Raw genomic sequence first — 20,258 nt, 5'->3', positions numbered from 1 at the left:
TTTACGAAGAAAATGTAAAAAACATTTTTCCTTAGAATCACTGTTTACATCGATTTACACAGTTAAAATGTAATAAAAAATTCCCGCCCCCGAGATGGGGTGGCAACAGTGGCGTGCTGGAACTTTTCAAGCGGCCCGGTGAATTTATAGAAAAGCGGCCTCTCATCCTCATTTTACCTTCCATTTATAAGAATATTTTACTCGTTATTTATAAAACAAAAACAGAAATACAAAAATATAAATTATTTGTAAATCAAACATAAAACTTTGATTACTAAGGAAGTAAAAATCTTCTCTTGTAGGTAGATGGTATATAATTTATTAAAATTTTCTAAAAAAGATCCAAGTTGGACTTAAAGTGGGTACATCACTAGTACAAAACAAACGTTTTCGGACTAATCAGTCCACCATCAGGTTAAAAACTTCAGATCCAAAGTAGTTGCAACTAGCTACATAGGTAGGTCGAATGACCTACCTAGTCGAAGTACAATGATAGAAGTTTTGCTTATGAAAGACAGCGTAACAGCAAGCTATATAATCTTTACACTTTTCAGTACCACACGGAGGTGAAGCTTTCACGGTATCAACAACATTGTCATTTGTTACTTCATGTTCATTATCACTTAGATTAATAATATCATTCTTCATATTTTCTGTAGACTGAACATATTCATCATTAACTCGATCTTCTATCTATAATTTCAGTATTTTGCAAAATCCTATTTTTAATACAATTTATTTATCAGCAAAATCAACGAGTTCTTCTCTAATTGCAGTCGCAGATATGGTAGGATAAAAATTTCTTAATTTTTCAGTAAATGATTTAGATGTCGTCAAAGGTATAAGTATTACCATGTTTATTGTATCAAAATTTCTAGGATGTAGGTAGAGTGCCGGATGTAGATGACGATTTGCCTTGATTACATCATTTTTCGATACTTTTAAAAATTTGAATGAGTTTATCATTATGTTTCTCATATTTTTGGAAAACTCTTGTGCAAAATTTTTTTCCATTTTTATATTCTGCAGTGTACCTACGTATTTATTAGATGTTCGAAGGAAATTGGAAAACCAGAAATATACTTGCATGAATGAAAATAAATATTATCTGTAGCAATCATTTATGTGCATAGAGTCTTATTCATTTACTTAAACTGTATTTTATAATTTACAAAGATTAAAATTGTTTTTGAAATGTTTTGTTAATATCATTCGATTAGAAATTAAACAATTTTTTTGTTATATCTAAAATTTTTTGTGAAAAAAACTTATTTGACCGGCCTCAAGAGGCCGCAGCCTCTCGGTGATTGCACCGTTTCATTTATATGGCCAGCACGCCACTGGGTGGCAACCACCCCCAAGGTTTTAGCGTACAGTGGCATGATATAGAAAATGAGCCTTGGACTATTCCCTACCTTCTGTGAAAATTTCAAGTAAATCCATGCTGGACGAAAAAATTGCGAGCCAAAATGCTTCATTTCCTCGACTATTTTGGATCATTTAGTTTTTGGCTATTTTAAAATTATGTCACATTGCAAATCTCAAAAGGTTTAAGTATAATTGGTCTACGTTTATACTCTTGTTGTTTCATTCCAATTTCTTAAATATGTCTTCTATAGCAAGGGTGAATATTTTGGGAAAAATAATGTCTCATTTTTTCACTAAGCGTTGTAGTTTTATCAGATTCGTCCTTGTGCTTTCGTCTAGCTTTATTTGCATAGTGGCATACACACATCATCGTAATATCAGCATATAAATATGTTAATAGCAATCAAAGAATATAATATCAGATTTTATTGCATTGCATATTTCGCTCACAATTTTACTACTCTTTGTGATTGCACAATGATTTACAGTTACCTTTTTGTTCATGAACTTTTTAGTAAGGTTATAAATAGTATATTATACTTGTTAATAATATCTTATAATGCATTTAATAATATTAGGGCGTTTAACAATCTATGACATTTAGTCAACCATTGACACGGTATTTAATGTAGTTTTATGTACCAACATACTTGTACGTATATTTTTTGGTCTTTGTGTACAGAGATCTTGACATTTATTCTACCGATTGTTGATCTTTAGATTAAAGAGATTGAAAATAAATGTATCGGTAAAGAAAAAATATATTTCAACTGATATTTACTTTATGCATATATACAAAAATAAATGATTAAGTACTACTAAAAACAGACTAAGGAGAAACTCAATAGGATCCCTTCTTCTTCTTAATGTGCTATCTCCTTTAAGAAGGTCGGCAATTCGCACTTTGGATACCGCTGCTCTAAAAAGATCAGCAGAAGTGCAGTTAAACCAAGCTCTCAAATTGTTTAACCAGGAGATGCGTCTTTCTCCACGACTCCTTCTACCCTGTATTGTTCCTTGTAATATTAACTACAACTGCAAGTTATAACGCTCGCCTCTCATGACACGTCCCAGATATTGCAGTTTTCTAACTATAATTGTATTTAAAACTTCTTTTTCTTTTCCCATTCTTCTCAACACCTCAACATTCCTGACTCTGTCCATCCAAACTATTTTTAATATCTTTCTGTAGGCCCATAACTCGAAGGCTTATAATCTGTCCCTATGTAATGATAGGCTCTCTTAGGTTCTGTTAATATATTGCTCAAATATTAACCTGTACCATCACTTGCACTATACTCTGCTTTACACTTAACTAACTCAAAGGGTTTCGCCCTCTTGAGTTTTCTAGCCAGATCTGTGTGGTCGAGAAACTTGATGGCCTTAACATCGACGTGTTGAAGACGTCGTTGTTCGTGACTGTTGGTTAATTTTTCTATGGTCTTGTTAACAGTACACATTTTTAGGTCCCTATGGAGGTCACTGGTTCTATAGCACCAAGAAGCGTTAACAATGCTACTTAGCACTTTGGTTTGGAATCGCTGGGTGATGTCTAAATTACTCTTACTAGAATAACCCCACAGATGGATGTCATATGCGCATATAAGTTTTAGAATTTTTAGACTGACTTCCCAATAGCCAATACATTTTTTAAACTTGATGTTAAGCTGTTCTTTTTTCTTTTTTTCTTTTGAACATGGGTCTCTTCAGCGTAGCATAGCATCTAATGTAATACCAACATATTTTGCTGTGTCGACATATGGTAGCTCAGTATTATTTACATTAACAGGACTGTGTTGTTTTTTCTTGTTTGTAAAATTAATGTGCATTGACTTCATTGAAAAGCTCGTATTGTAAAAGTCAGAAACTCTTTTAACGGTATTAGGAAGATTCTCTGCAACTCAACTATCAATATACGCATAAAAATTCTTGAATGTTTCGTCTTTAGTGTCCTTCTCTTCGGAGCAGAAAGCTATAATCTTACAGAAGATGTTGTCATAAAACGATTAGAGGCGTTTGAAATGTGGTGCTACCGACGACGTATGTTGAGGGTCTCATATATACACCACACAATTAAAATACCTATTCTTCAGAGGCTCAGAGAAGACAAAGAAATTATCAACACCGTGAAGAACAGAAAATTGGCTTACTTCGGCCACATTATTCGTAATAATAAATACCGACTTCTAGAGTTGATTTTAGAAGGCAAGAAAGGCCCTGGACGTAGAACTATATGGCCTGGCTAGCCAATCTTAGGAAGTGGACAGGTCTAACTTCAACTGATCTATTTCGAGCTGCTGTTAATAGAATAACATGGGTCAATGTGGTCGCCAATATCTCTAAAAGCTAGGCTCCTTTAGAAGAAGTCTTCATTTTATTTAATTTAATTCGCCAGCATTTAGTTAAGTTGTTAAATGTGTTAACAGGGACAGAGAGAGTTATCTTGCTGCTTCTTCATGATATAATCATCAGCAAAGGTAGCTATTGTATTATGTAGATTTATCTAATTCAGTGATATCACTAGTGTATAATAGGTACAATATTGGTCCTATCACACTATCTTGTGCTACATCTACATTGCTTTCTTTTAGTTCTGAGTAAGCTTCTTTTTGCAGAAACCTAAAACTCTCTCTGATATATAAGATTCCAATAAAATCGTGCTTAATTGGTATTTAAGTCCTTCGTGCCATACTTTATCAAAAGCTTGCTCCATTTTGAGGAAGATAGCGGAGCACACTTTCTTTTGTTCTAGTGACCTCTCTATTATGTCCGTTATTCTATGGACTTAGAGCTTATTGGAGCTAATGGTCAATAGAAAGTAAAAAATTACCACAATTTAGGGTTATGTTCATGAGCATCTTAATAGTATCTAGTTGTATTACAATGGGTCTATTGAATAAAAAGAAGTATTTGCTTTTACTTCCTCGTATTTAAGTATTTACTTAATAGTAATTAAATAAAGCATTAAAGAAATTACTTTTTTCAATTACTATTAAGTAGATACTTAAATACTTTTAAGTAAAAGCAAATACTTCTTTTTATTCAATAGACCCAATGTATAATCATGGGTCTATTGAATAAAATGAAGTATTTGCTTTTACTTACAAGTATTTAAGTATTTACTTAATACTAATTGAATAAAGTCATTTTTTAATGCTTTATTCAATTACTATTAAGTAAATACTTAAACACGAGGAAGTAAAAGCAAATACTTCTTTTTATTCAATAGACCCATGTATGCACCCAGGGTTGGCAGGTTTACACTAACGTGCTTTAACCCATTAACCGCCAAGCAAAGAAATACTGCAATAATATGTAATATATTTGATTAACTAGAGTAAAATAAACTTAAACATTCGTAAAAAAATTTTTTTACACTTTGATAATGGCAGGTGTCACAACAACAAAATGGTTCGTTTTCGAACCTTTGGCGGAAATGAGATATAAAAATTGAAATACACAATTTTATTTGTTGTGAAAAGTCTCAAACCATTTAGAGTGTAAATGGACCTGGAAGTTTTCATAAACAAAAATAATATGGTTAGAACATTGCCTACACCTTCTTCAGCATCTTTGTCAAAAATGAAGTCGAACGGCCCTCTATCCTTTTTAGAAATTATTTTAGATATTTGAAGTTTACACTTTCCAATCCTGTATCTTGCACTATGCCAGTTGCATAAATTCGACGAATCGACATATTGTCTACTGTCTACAACACTACACATCCTCCCTTATGGAGCCCCCCCCTCCCCCACCCTAGATTATAACAAAACTGAATACCAGAATACCCGTCTTTCTAAAGGTACGTATCCACTATGTTCGTAATATTGGACCACCGAGGCACTGCCGCACGGTCTTTGGCGCACTAATGCACGGTCCGGGAGCGCCAACCATCCACTATGTTCACGAACCTCTTGCACTCCGCGCTCCCTGCAACTGCTCCAATTGATACGGTATGCGTTCCTCTACATATAAACCGACACCAATTGGAACGCCGAGACGGAGCGCGCACTGTTGCACGGTCCGGGAGTGCCTACCATTCACTATGTTTACAAACCTCTTGCGCTCCGCGCTCCCTGCAACTGCTCCCATCTACATGCATGCGCTCCTCTACATATAAACCGCCACCTATTGGACCGCTGAGGCGGAGCGCACACTGTTGCATCGTCCGAGAGCGCCAACCATCCACTATGTTCACGAACTTCTTGCGCTTCGCGCTCCCTGCAACTGCTCCAATCGATACGGTATGCGCTCCCTTACATATAAACCGCCCCAGATTGGAGCGCCGAGGCAGAGTGCGCAAAATTGCACAGCCCGGGAGCGCCAAACGTGTCCACTATGTGGAGCAGTTGCAGGAGCTCGGAGTGAAAGCATAGTGGATACGTGTTTTTACACATAATAAAGAAATATCCCAACAAATTACTGCCTGTGCATCACCTTGAACTTATTCCTGATCAGACAGGATTATATGTCGACTTCCGCCAATGGTTCGTTATCGAACCATTATTTTCAAACACGAGATTTGATGACTCAGAAATTATTTTTTTTGTATTTTTATAACAATTGGTGTACAAATAGGTTAAAAAAATAATGTTTTAATTTATTTGACCACAAAAGTGTTATGCCGATAAAATTACTACAGTAAAAATAAAGTTGCGTCGAAGGATTGAAAATGTCGGACATTTAGAAAATATTTTTGTGATGAAAGCATTAGTTTGGAAATTAAACAAAATTAAATTTAGTTACAATTATATCTTCTGGTTGCCTAAAAAATACAAAGATTTAAAAAAATTTAACGAATTGCCAAAAAAAAATTCTACAAAAAAATGGTGCGTTTTCGCACCTTTGGCGCTAAATGGGTTAAACTTTGGTGTAAACCAAGGTTTATACCAACTGGTTTAAAAAAAAAACAGGTTTTTTATTGAGCCTCCTAACTGGTGTTTTTATTTAAAGTTTTTAATACAGCTGCCGCAAACGAAGAAAATTAAGATAAATAAATTTTATTTGTTTACTTTTGAACTTAGTGATTTTGAATATTATTACGTTTGAAGATTTTTTTTTGTTATATTAATTTTTTGTTTGTGTAAATAAAAATAAAGTTATCTTAATCTTTTTTTCATTGTTTATTACTATTATTTTATAAAATAATTTATTCACTTTTTAAAGTATTTAAACTTATTATACTTTGTATCAAATAAACCTGGTTTAAACCAAAAAACCTGTTTTTTTTTGGTTTTTTGAAAAAAACCTTGGTTTTTGCCAACCCTTTATGCACTACAGTTGTGTTCCGTACAAACACCAACAGAAAAAAAACAGGAAAAAACGACAACAAAAACGTTACAATACAAACACATTAAACCTTTTTTCATATCGTGGGTGTATCACCAAACCATCATGGCCAAGGAGAAACACCTGAATTCAACTGTTTTTCCTCAACTATTCATCTTATAGATAATATAAATTTTATTTGTTGGTTATTTCTTGATATCTTCTTTTTGTTTAAACAGATATCAAAGGTGCACCAAATGCCGTTACCATGTTCGCCTCGGAGTTCATTGGCACGGGTCTTCTGATGTTTATAGGCTGCATGGGATGTGTTCCTGAATTTGATAATCCTGCAGCAGTTCATCACATGGCATCGTTAACGTTCGGATTAGTAATCCTGCTTATCATTCAGGTAAGATAAAAGTACAAAAACGGTTGACCTGTATGAACTGGCAATTAGATTATTAGGATTATCGTAATTAATTTTCTTGCTTCTTGCTTCCGTGAGAGCAAAACCTGGAAATAATTGAAAAATGAAAGGTTTTTCAAGGCTACATTTTATCACCGACATTAACCCGGGAGCAGTCGCTTCACTTCTGTCATGTAAGCAGTCGCGCATAGAGAAAAAATCTAACAATACTCTAACAATACTCCAAAACAAAACTGCCTTTTCCTCTAACAACACTAATTTAAATAAGAATTTAAAACAAATTTTTATTTTATAATATTTTTCTACAACCGTGTTAAAAATGCAATTTTTAGCACTCCATAGAAGCGTTAAAAATGCTACTTTAAGGCACTAGTGCTTTAAAATTTTTAAGGCACTGCAGTTAAAAGTGAGCTGTCAAATTGTGAAACGTCAAAATATTTATATTTCATTTGTTAACATAAATATTAATAGTACAAATTGCGCAATTTGAAAAAGGTGGTTTAAAGGGTTTTTCAAATTTAATTTAAACTGTATTATTGCATTTTTAACACGTTTGTAGAAAAAATAGTTTATGTAACGGTATAATATTTTCGCTAAGAATTTTTAGACATTCCCCTCGAGTGTAGACAACCAGTTCTACCTTTTACGGGTCATAGGTTTCATGGTTTCAGCAATTAACAAAAATATTGTATGATATACGTGTTAAAAAGTACATTTTTAAGGCACTCATATGAATTGCAGAATTCGCTTCGCTCATTCTGCAAACTTTCACATGCGTGCCTTAAAATTGTACTTTTAACACTTATATCATAAATAACTATTTATTTACTTGTTATATTAAAAACATCTGTTTTCTAATAATTTTAAACATAATTGGTTCTCATCAAAGCCATAAATTCCACAAAAAAAATAAAAAAATAAAAAAAAATAAAAAATTTAAAAAAATTCCCACGCTTTACTACAATCTTCCTGGAGGCACTTACGAGTGAAACGTTAGATTTTTAGAGTTAGAAAAGGATAAAATGTTAGATTTTTTTTAACGATTAATCAACATATGCTGCAAAATATTGTTCAGTTCTTGAATTCTAATACAATACAAAAGGAGATAAAAATCAATGGTAAAGTCACAATTAATAGTCACAAGTTATATCAACTATTACATAGCTTTAACATGCCTCAAAATTACATCGGACTAGTAAGAGGAAGAATGGACTCAACTGTCAAGAGAAACTGTCAAAATTCCAAATAGCTCATTGAGAACTTCTCGAAAGTCAAAGTATTAAAGCAAGAAGATGGACTGGTACCGACATTATTCAGCCTGGCTCTCGAATATGGGACAAGACTACTGATTATAAAAAAGCTAATCTCCTAACAAATAAATCAATACAGATTGCCCCCAATGCCGATGACATCAGTAGTATGTCTCATAGAATGGAAGATAGGTGGCAGAAATATATTCGCAATTAAAAAAAATTACAAAAGAGATCGGGCTAGAAATAAATATTCAAAAGACAAAAAAGCTAACACAGGCAGGAGCTAGGGCAAACAGATGTACAGTCGAATTAGAGAACGATATTGAAACTGTAAAAAGGTTCTCATATTTGGGAGTTGCATTAAACACGGATAGAAAAAAGGAACCAGATATTCAAAGGAGGATAGTAGCGAAAAACAGAGGTTATTTTTCAGTCGCCCATGTATTCCACCCTAAAAACACACACTGGAGATCGAAAATCAGGGTCTAAAAAACTATTCAGTAACTAGTCCAGGAACTGAAGCTTTTCACCTCACAATTTTTACAGAATGGATCGATTTGCTTGAAAATTTGAAAATAAGTAGATAATCCAAGGATCAAAATCTATGTGATGCCGAAATGCGCTTTTACCATGGGGGTGGTTGCCACCCCATCTCGGGGGTCGAAATTTTTTATAATATTTTGACCGCAAAAGTTGATAAAAACGTTCATTCTAAGCAAAAAATGTTCTATACATTTTTTTGATAAAATTAATAGTTTTCGATTTATTCGCTATCGAAAGTGTTAGTTTTATATCTAAGAAATCAATGTTTTGCGGTATAGGTACTCATTTACAATTCACTCAATTTGTGCCGCAGAAAATTTTTTTTCAAACCAAGTTCCTGTATTGACCATATAAATACCCTAAGAATCATCCTGGAACAATCAGCGGAAATGAATCAGAAAGTTTATATTTCAACTTTGTAGACTTCGAAAAAGCGTTTGACTCAATAAGTCGTAATATGATGTGGATGATATTAAAACTCTATGGAATACCAGACAAACATATAAGAGTAATAAGGCTTTTCTACGACGAATGTTTTGCTAGAGTTCATTAAGGGGAACTATCCCAACAAATAAGCATCAAAAAATAAGTAAGACAGGGACGTGTCTTGGCACCGACGTTGTTTATAATAGTCATAGATTGGATAATAAAACAAACTGAAGATAAAAAACAGGTATACAATGGTCACCATTTAAAAAACTAGAGGATCTAGAGTTCGCTGACGACATAAATATGCCTCATAACATCAAACAGACAACACATGCAAAACAAAATTACCAGATTGAACAACATAGCAAAAACAACCGGCTTAAAAATAAATCCCAAAAAAAACGAAAATATTATCAAATGGGAAAACGAACGGAAACAATATAATTAGAAGGTAAACAAAAATTAGAAGAAGTAAAAGATTTCTGTTATTTGGACAGTCTGGTAAACACAACAGGTGGCACAGAAAAGGACATAACACAAAGAATAAGCTTGGCACAAAACGCTTTCAACTCTTTACGCAAGATATGGGCCTCGACAAACATCAGCAGAAGAACAAAGCTACGATTATTTGAAACTAATGTAAAGTCTGTCCTGTTATATGGAGCAGAAACATGGAAACACCATAAACAATTCTTTCAGAAAATACAATCCTTTATTAACAGGTGCCTACGTATTATACCGAGAATATTTTTGTTACAAAATTACTAATGACGAATTGTGGAGAATAACAAATGAAGAAAGGATAGAACATACAATAAAAAAACGGAAATGGAAGTGGATAGGAGACACCTTAAGAAAACCAGCAACAAATATTGCTAGACAATCTCTACATTACAATGCTCAAAGCAAAATAAGAAAGGGTAGACCATCTTATACATGGAAAAGAACAATAGAGAAAGGACTCAAAGAAAATAATTTAACATGAAATGATGCAAAAAAGATAGCGAAAAACAGAAGAGAATGGAGAAAACTAGTAAACAAAATTGGACGGAACTCAACAGATTATGCGTGGGACTAGCAACCTCACCATAATTCCTCATGCTACTTGAAACAGCGCAAGGTGCCCTTTGCTCCACTTGGAGATGTATGATTATGAAGGAAAACAGAGCTATTACGTCATCTTTAACAAATGGAGTCACAAATGGAGAGAAAATAATGTAGGATATTGGAAGTTGAGAGTGATACAAATATCAGAACTATGCTACGCAGACGACCTGGTGATCATTGGGGAGTCAGAAGAACAATTACAAGAAAATATAAACATACTGTATGAAGAGCTAAAAATCAGAAACATGAAAATAAGCAAAAAAAAAATCAAAAACAATAATAATTGGAAGACAAAAAGGAAAACATAAAATAGAAGTCGATGGCAAGCAACTTGAACAGGTAGACAGATTATGTATTAGGGGTTAACCATAAGCCGGGATATAAAATTAGAAGATAAGATAAATGGAAGAATTGCACAGACTGATAAGCTGTACAATAATATCAAGACAAATTTTTAAATAAGAAAGCCATAAATTCCTGTATGTTAATTTAAATTTTCTTTTTATAATTACAGACATTTGGTCACATCTCAGGGGCTCACTTAAACCCCGCAGTCACATTTGCAGCCGTTTTCATGAAGCTCGTGTCACCAATGATGTCCATAGTATATATTGCAGCTCAATTCTTAGGTGCTACTCTAGGTTTCGCCTTACTCAAAGTAAGTTTTCATTTTAAACTAAAGCTCTTACTCTATCACAATAAAGAAAAGTTTGCCAATGTGAGTCCATAATACAATCAAGATATGAAAAAATTGTTGATACTCACAATCTTAGTTTGTTTGTTGGTAAAAAGACTACCGATTTTGGGACTTAAAAATGTTGTACCTTGATCAGGCCAACAATGCAGAAGTGTTTATTTGTTAGAAAAAACAAAACTACAATAAGTATATCAGTTACAATGATTCTCGGCTGTATCAGTAGGTGATCACGTATGTCATCATCTTCTCCAAAGGACGCATCTACTCAGGTGCTAGGGGGGTGTCTATGTGTATGTTTTACTAAGTTGTTTTTTATACTTATCAAATTAGTTATAGTTGCATGTTGTCAATCGGTTTAATCCCAGATATACAGATCTACAAATATATGTATGATATACAAATAGTTAAAATGTATAAAATGTGGACATTATATTATGCAAATTTGACGAACACAGTTATTTTAGAAGAAAAGAGAATATATGGTTTTGCTTGTTTTCGATGCAGAGGGTTGCACAATCGCTGGACAGCTGTTTCCACCGTTTCAGGCTTTTTCAACAGCGCTAGCGTGCGCTCCTCTGAATCGAAAAACAGCTCAACCATCAATTTAAGGGGAATTTGAAAGATAATTCAAATTCCCATTGGGACGCAACGGAATTATTTTAAATTATCATTCTGGTCAAAGATATTTTTTAATCAGCTCTATCATATTTGAAAGTTTGAAGGTCTAACAAACAAAAACTTCTCTATTGGTGGCCTTATGATGGCACAAAAATCGTAAGTGTCGCAACCGGTAGCCTTTTTACCAACCTTTTTTCATATTCTTATTCTACCATAATACTTTTAGGTATTATTGCCTACTGACTTTTATAAAGATGGATTTTGTATGACGCTGCCACATCCCAAAATTACGGCAATGCAAGCTTTAGCAATAGAGACGATTATAAGTACAACCTTGATATTAATTGTTTGTGCAGTTTGGGACAAAAGAAACGAGAAGAATACAGACTCAACACCTTTGAGGTTTGCCTTAATTATCGCTGGGATTTCTATGGCCGCAGTAAGTTACATTATATTTATTAATATTTTCCAAGTATCTCTACCTTAGAATGTACTCTTTCCCAAAAGGTTTGTAAAAACATGGAATCCCTATTACTCAAGTCGTTAGAGAGGAAAATGCTGCCGAAGCTTTATAAATCATACTAACAAGCAAAAGTACCCCGCACAAACCTTATGGAAATTAGGTCCCAGTGGATTTAGTTCATACTTTGGGAAAATACACTTTGAAGCATTGTGATGATAAGTTTTTATGGGCACAACTTGATCGTATGGAGGATTTTCAAGATATATAGGCACAAAGTCGGAAAATTATAAGATTTAATGCCCAAGTAGCAATTTGTCGACGCGACAACGTTGTCTACCGCGTGGCAACGTTTTCTTACAACGTTGTTATTGCCTAGAAGACGACCCTATTCTGCACTGATTAGGTGGACGATTTTTGAGTTGTCTTGACGTTGCCTAGGCAACCTCCTGTTTAAGCAACATCGGTTCGTAAACGTCGCATAAGACAACTGAAGCGACTATAAAAAGCACCTGCGCGTGCAATGGTTGCTCAAGGAGTCAGACGTTGTTCGGTGGTCAGACTAGTTATGTTTTTTACCTATATTTTTAACACCTGTATGGTGAATGCGAAAACCAAAAAGTAAACTGTTTTGACATCGTATTGGGTATTTAAATTTATATAAATACATAAAGGACTTATTACCTGATGTGAAATTTATAACCGCATCTCAGATTACCGTCAAATATGGATATTTCACCTCGAAAAAACACACGCGCTCCTTTTTTTATGGCATTTTTGATAAAAAATATGCAAATTTAAAAAATCAAATTTTAATATAAAAGTCAAAATTTATGTTAAAGATGTTCTGTATAAATTTAATGTATTGATGGTGCTTTTAAAGGTATCAGAAAATGCCTGCATCTTTTATATTCTGTGTATTCATTGTCTTTACATCCCAAAAATCTCAAGTAAAACCAAAATGGCGCATTAAACAATATTACCAATATTACTAAAAAAATACCTTATTGCCAACCTTAGACGGATAAGACAACTTAGAAGTCCAATCGCCAACCAAACCCGGCCGCGACGACTATCAAAACCATTTTAGAACGCACCCTCTTATTGGGTGACAGAGATCATGTGACCAGTGTCAAAAGTGTATCATTCTCATTAACAGCGTTGCCACATTTAGTAGATTTCTACTTTTTTGGTAGATTTTAGATATTTTTAAAAAAATTCTAGTAGGCAATATTTTTTAGTAGATTTTTGATATATTTCAACAGAATTTGATCCATTTTTGAAAAATTTAAACGCAGAATGAAAGACTGAATTATTAGGAAAACCAAAACGTTTCTTTTGAACGAGATATTTGGAATTAAAAGTCACACTAAATTTTTTCTTTTTTTTCACCCCTGTAACGTATTAAAATAAACATTATAGAAGTTTTCAGGGACTTTCGGTCCTCGGTAATAACGTAATCTTTCTTTGTGCGTTTAAATTTTTCAAAAATACTTATTAGTTTTCTAAGGATTCGCAAAAAATGAAAACATTTAAAATACATTGAACATTTTCACAGACGACATTTTGCGACTATCCCCTTAAGTTAGCTGTTGTTTTTATTATAAAAAATCCCAAATATATCCCAAATATCCTTAAGTATATTTTAGTTTTTGATTTAGTAGATTTTAGCTAAAAAATGGTAATTACCAGTTGGTGGTTTGGAATAATTAGGTTTCCAATTTTGTGGAATTCCTCTTGGGACATTTAGGACGGATGTGCATATCACTGTATTACTGTATTTATATGGCCTACAAAGAATCTACTGATTTTGTGAAAACAAAACTACTGAAAGAGTAAAAACTGACCTGGCAACCCTGTCTACCAAAGCAGATACAAAGATTAAGGTTATCAAATCTCAAATCTACTGATAAAACAATGGAATGGAAACCAGCTATTAAAAAAAAACAAATAAACAGGTTGTTAAATAAATCGAAAATTTCCATCAAAATGAAATATATAATAAGAGAAAAATAAGCTTATAAAGTAAATTCTTTTTCTCCTCTGGAAGTTGCCGCAAACGTGTCACACCTCTAGAACAACACAGGGTCGTGACGTGACAGACACAGACAACTACTCAACTACAGAGTCGGCCAGGGCGTAAATTAGTTTAGCATTATAACATTTTTAAGTCGTTGCGATTGTTGAAAAAACTGAATTGTGATATGTAGTTGTCACAATGGTAATAAATTAGTTTCCCGTATAACTGTGGTATAACTACAGGTTGTAACATCGTAATGTCATTCGGGGTGGGGGACGTTGGCCGAAACAACTGAAAATGCTCTCGGGCAACATTGTAGACAGTGCATTTGTTTGTACTGACAACCAATGCGTCGAAAAATTCCTACTTGGGTGGGTATTTCAATTCCCTGAGTTACTGGTTATTTGGCAACATGTAAAAGTTTGGATCAAAGAAAAGTACTAGTAGTCTAGGATTTGTTCCTGGCTATCCAATGGCGACCTTTACTTTGACCGTCACCTTCAACGGACGTCATCTTCTAGAGTTTCTAGGGTTTTCGGCATTAAATGGATATAAATAAACAGATTACTCATGGGGTTTTGGGATCGCTAAACACGAATATGCCACCAGAACCGACTCCTGGAGCACCTGGTATCCAAGGTCAATAAAAGGGGCTCCTGAAGTTACGAGGGTCTTTGGTACTACATTAACGCAAACGGATTAGTTATAGGTTTTTATGGTTGCTGAACACGAATAGTTGCTGATGAGCACAGACACAGGAACACCTGGTGCCTAAGACAGGTTATCTTCTGGAGTTTCGGAGGAATCAAATGGAGGAATTAAATGGATTACTTTTAGGTTTTTGGGGTTGCTGAACATGCATACACTTTCAGATCTGACCCACGAATCACATTGTGCCTACGGCATGTCATCTTCTGGAGTTTTGAGGTTTTTCGGCATTAAATTGATAAAAACGGATTACTCTTGGCTCTTTGGAATAGCTGAACACGAATATGCCATCATAACAAACACCGGAGCACCTATAGCCTAAGGCACGTCCTCTTCTGGAGTTTCGGGAGTTTTCGGTACTAAATTGATGCAAACGGATTGGGAGTACTCGGAGGTTTTCTGAGTTGCTGTTCAAATAGTCCTGTCGCCAGGGGGGGGGGGGTACAACGGCCTCCTTAATTCAGATGGACTTACCCAAGTTTTTGAAGTTATACTTCTTTACCGGCGATAGAGGGTGATTTTTTTATATGTTAAAACCTATCAGCCCGGCGCATGCGCATTATAACTTTGTTCTGATTGGATGTTCAAATGACATCTCAAAAATTATCCGATATGGCAGCTGTGGTTTGGAGGTAAAGGTAAAGGTAAACAAATGTATAATATATTAGTTTTATTGTTGTGAGGACAGAAACAAAAAAGTTTATAATATTGTAGTGACTTTTAAATAGTTTTTAAAAGCAACAGGTACGTAATAATTGTTACTGTATCATGGGTATAAACCTACCTATTTGATCTGCCAAAATACATAGTATGTAATACTTTTATTTATATAATTTGATTACCATCAAAATTTCTATCAATATTCACCTAATATATTGTTTTTTTACTCTGTTTTGTTGTATTTTTTCAATTCTAAATCATTTCAATTCAAAATTAAAATAATTTGATCAATTTTCAAAATATCAAAATATCACAAGTTTAATCCGTTTAGTTAGTCGATCTTCGTAAATAATGACACATAGTGTCCGTGGCTAAGCGGGGAAGGCGAATGAATTCCAATACCAACCGCTCTTATCAGCGCTGGTTCGAGTCCCAATAGAAACTTTCTTTTTTGTTTTTTTTTAATACATTTTATGATTGTAAGTATATTTATTATATAATTGTATTTTCAGAAAATACGTATTTAGTTAAAAAATTTTTCGACAATTAATGTTCAGACATCATTTGTGGCTTGTTTAATGTGTTTGTGTGTGTTTTATTCTTTTATTATTTTAATTTTTGGCACTGTTCTAATAAAAATGTTTGAGAAGTAGTAAGTATAAATTAGTTTAATATTTAAACAAAATATAAATAAAAAGTATATTAATTTCGTTTAAATCATATAATAGAAGTATAACTTCTTACGTGCGTACAAAGTACACACACATTCTTTTTTTTATATATTTTGACCAGCAGAATACGAATTTTTTGGGTAACAGTTTATCCGGATGTCGATAAGATTGTTATAGACAAAGAACTTGAGCAATTACATAATAGCGATTTCTCGCAAAACAAAACATCTTTTTGTATTTTTTTGGGTCATTTTAAGCAAACAATATTCCTAAAAGTTTTTTCGTAGAATGCATAGTTTTCGAGATAACCGCGGTTGAAGTTTCAAAAAATCGAAAATTTGTAATTTTTGAACCCTAATAACTTTTGATTAAAAAATAAAGTAGCAATTCTGCTTACCGCATTTGAAAGTTTAAGGCAAATTATATCGGTTTTGATTATTTGCATTGCTAAAAATTTATTATTTTAATGTTGTTCTGAAGCTATTTCCTTTTGGCATTTTTATGATTAATTATTTATATGGGAAATAAGCCACAATTAAAATGAAAAAAATAATTTTATTAACGTTTCGACGCCTAAATCGGGTGCCGTTGTCAAAATACAAAATATTACTAAAATAAACAAAAGTGTTGTTGCTAAGCAAAAAAATTCTTCTAATAATTTATTTATTATTTAGATATTAGAATAATTTTTTTGCTTAGCAACAACACTTTTGTTTATTTTAGTAATATTTTGTATTTTGACAACGGCACCCGATTTGGGCGTCGAAACGTTAATAAAATTATTTTTTTCATTTTAATTGTGGCTTATTTCCCATATAAATAATTAATCATTTATTATTTTATTGTTAAGCAAAGCTATAAACACCTAGTATGTGAGTGATGTTTTCTATGATTTCTCATTTAAAATCGAACGAGTAGGTAGAGTAGCTACAAGTGCAAGCGAGGCAATTTCTACGTAGCATGCGTTAAAACGTATGTATTAGGCACGGGAAACACTATGTGTTTATAGATTAGTTTAACAATAAAAAAATTAATTTTTAGCAATGCAAATAATCAAAACCGATATAATTTGACTTAAACTTTCAAATGCGGTGAGCAGAATTGCTACTTTATTTTTTTAATCAAAAGTTATTCGGGTTCATAAATTGCAATTTTTCGATTTTTTGAAAGTTCAACCGCGGTTATCTCGAAAACTATGCATTCTACGAAAAAACTTGTAGGAATATTTTTTGCTTAAAATGACCCAAAAAATACAAAAAGATGTTTTGTTTTGCGAGAAATCGCTGTTATGTAATTCCTCAAGTTCTTTGTCTATAACAATCTTATCGACATCCAAATCAACTGTTACCCAAAAAATTCGTATTCTACGGGTCAAAATATATAAAAAAAACTTGGGTAAGTCCATCTGAATTAAGGAGGCCGTTGTACCCCCCCCCCCTGGCGACAGGACTAAAAGAAAGCGTACGAATTGATGAAAAGTTTTTTTTGCTATTTGTAGATTTTTATTAAAATAAGTATGTTGTGCTATTCAATTGTTTTAGTTATTTATAAATATAAATTCAATTTATATCTGACAATGTATTCCTTCATTTATTTTAAGATCGATTTACTATATTCTCTTTTGATAGTGTTATTCGTCGTGGTCACTAGATACTCCAGAGACTTTTATCTAAGTCATATTCGTGTTCCGAAACCCCAAAAACTCAAGAGTTTTCCGCTTGCATCAATTTAGTATCGAAAACTCTCGAAACCCCAGAAGGTGACGCGCCTTAGGCACCAGGTATCCCGGTGTCTGTTCTAATGGCGTATTTGTGTTCAGTAGTCCCAAAAGCCCACGAGTAATGCCCATCTGCATTAATTTAATGCCGAAACCTGTCGAAACTCCAGAAGAAGACCTGCCTTAGACACCAGGTGCTCCGTGGGTCAAATCTGATGACGTATTCACGTTCAGCAGCCCCAAAAACCTGTGAGTAATTAGTTTACATTAATTTAGTACGAATCTCTAACTTAGCATGAATTTAGTACGAAAGCTCTCGAATCTCCAAAGCATGACGTGCCTTAGGCACCAGGTACTCCGATGTCTGTTCTGATGGATATTCGTGTTCAGCAACTCCAAAAACCTATCAGTAATCCGTTTGCATCAATGTAGTACCGAAGACCCTCGAAACTCCAGGAGCCCCTTTCATTGACCTTGGAAACCAGGTGCTCCGGGAGTCGGTTCTGGTGGCATATTCGTGTTTAGTGACCTCAAGCAACCCTCCAGTAATTCATTTGCATCAATTAAATGCCGAAAACCATCTAAACTCTAGAAGATGACGTTCCTTGCAGTGGCCCTGTTCGAATGGCCCTTGTGTGAATATTCGTGTTTAGCGATCCCAAAAACCCATGAGTTATCTGTTTACATCAATTTAATGCTTAACACCCTCGAAACTCTAGAAGATGACGTCCGTTGAAGGTCAAGGTCAAAGTAAAGGTCGCCATTGGATAGTAAGGAAAAAATCCTAGACTACTAGTACTTTTATTTCATCCAAACTTCTATATGTTGCCAGATAACCAGTAACTCAGGGAATTGGAATACCCGGTAAATCTTATAATTTTCCGAGTTTGTGCCTCTATATCTTGAAAATCCTTCAGACGATCGAGATGTGCCCATGAGAACTTTTTATCAGGATGCTTCAAAGAGTATTTTCCCAAAGTATGAACTAAATCCACTGGGACCTAATTTCCATAAGGTTTGTGCGGGGTACTTTTGCTAAGAATGTCAATTTTGGGATCCCAAAAAAGATGCAAAAAAGATGCAAAAAAGTTTGCAACCCCTACCACCGTGCTTCCCCCTAAAACCCGCCGCTCGTAAGGAGGAAGAACGGAAAACATCGATTTACCAAAAATTAGCACTTTTTGTGTACAATGAATCGTTCACTGTACAATGAACCGTACAATGAAGTCCGTTTCTAGAATGCTTCTTCTTCTTCTTCTTTTTCTTGTAGTGCCTATCCGTTTCGGATGTTGGCGACCATCATGGCAATCTGTACTTTGCACACTGCTGCTCTAAAAATATTTGTGGTTGTTGTGTTGAACCACGTACGTAGATTTTTCAGCCAGGAAATCCTTCGCCTTCCTGGTCATCGCTTTCCTTCTGCTTTTCCTTGCAAGATTAGTTGCAGCAGTCCATATATTTCACTGTTCCTCATGATGTGATCGAGGTATTCGGTTTTGACTGTTTTTATTGTGATTAACAGCTCTTTTTCTTTTTGCATTCTCAGCAAAACACCCTGATTAGTTATGTGGTCGGTATAATAAGATATCTTCAGAATGCAGTTCTAGAATGCAGTTAAATAAATAAACATTACGCAATTTTTTTTCGATTCTTATAAGATCAATGAAATTTATCCCTTCCATTGATCAGTCGCTATGGAATGCTTCATTGTCAGAGCCTAGTCTTCACAACCTGGAAAATGAAATTTCGATTTTGGGTTTTGGCAACAAATATAATGTAGAAAAATGGCAAAAATCACGTAGCGTTTGTTTATTTAAGAGCTTTATAAAAATTGATTTCATTTCGGGCAAAATTTAAAAATTGTTTACGAAAGCTGCAATTTTCTTCTTTAAAAGGCTTTTTTTTCAATAGGACACTCTGATCAAAAGATATCAAATTTTTACCGTCGAATTAATACCTACAAATTTTATTTCACGCGCGTAACTGATTCAAAATCGCCTTTCACTTCAAGCGTTGTTTCTGAGAGAATTGTTCGTTATATACAAAAAGTGCTAATAGACATCTTTTGCATTTTTAATTCTAACTACCTATTTAGAAATATTAACAGTAATCAATTAATTGTAGGGTCCTTTAACTGGTGCTAGTATGAATACAGCAAGAACCTTTGCTCCAGCGTTACTTCTAGGAAATTTCAAAGATCAGTGGGTGAGTAAAATGATATTTTAATGATAATTTTAAATTTTATTGTTTAAAAAATTTACAGGCAAAACGGTAAACATCAATAATTAGTGACAACAAGGCTCCTCGGTGTC

At 33.9% G+C, this 20,258-nt stretch overlaps 1 protein-coding gene across 5 annotated transcripts in view; it reads left to right on the top strand.

Moving 5' to 3' along the window:
* LOC126887422 (aquaporin AQPAe.a-like) overlaps nt 1–20,258 on the top strand; it is a 214,594-nt gene that overhangs the window by 186,064 nt on the left and 8,272 nt on the right. For all 5 annotated transcript variants that reach the window (XM_050654937.1, XM_050654939.1, XM_050654938.1 and 2 more), the window contains 4 exons: nt 6,876–7,045; nt 10,910–11,053; nt 11,937–12,149; nt 20,071–20,151. In XM_050654937.1, the coding sequence (XP_050510894.1) occupies nt 6,876–7,045; nt 10,910–11,053; nt 11,937–12,149; nt 20,071–20,151 (608 nt within the window). The remainder of the gene's footprint in view (nt 1–6,875; nt 7,046–10,909; nt 11,054–11,936; nt 12,150–20,070; nt 20,152–20,258) is intronic.

The sequence above is a fragment of the Diabrotica virgifera genome, chromosome 6, assembly GCF_917563875.1.
Source record: "Diabrotica virgifera virgifera chromosome 6, PGI_DIABVI_V3a".
In the NCBI taxonomy this organism is placed as follows: domain Eukaryota; kingdom Metazoa; phylum Arthropoda; class Insecta; order Coleoptera; family Chrysomelidae; genus Diabrotica; species Diabrotica virgifera.
The sequence above is the reverse complement of the archived record's forward strand: the minus strand, read 5'-3'. Positions and strand labels throughout refer to the sequence as shown.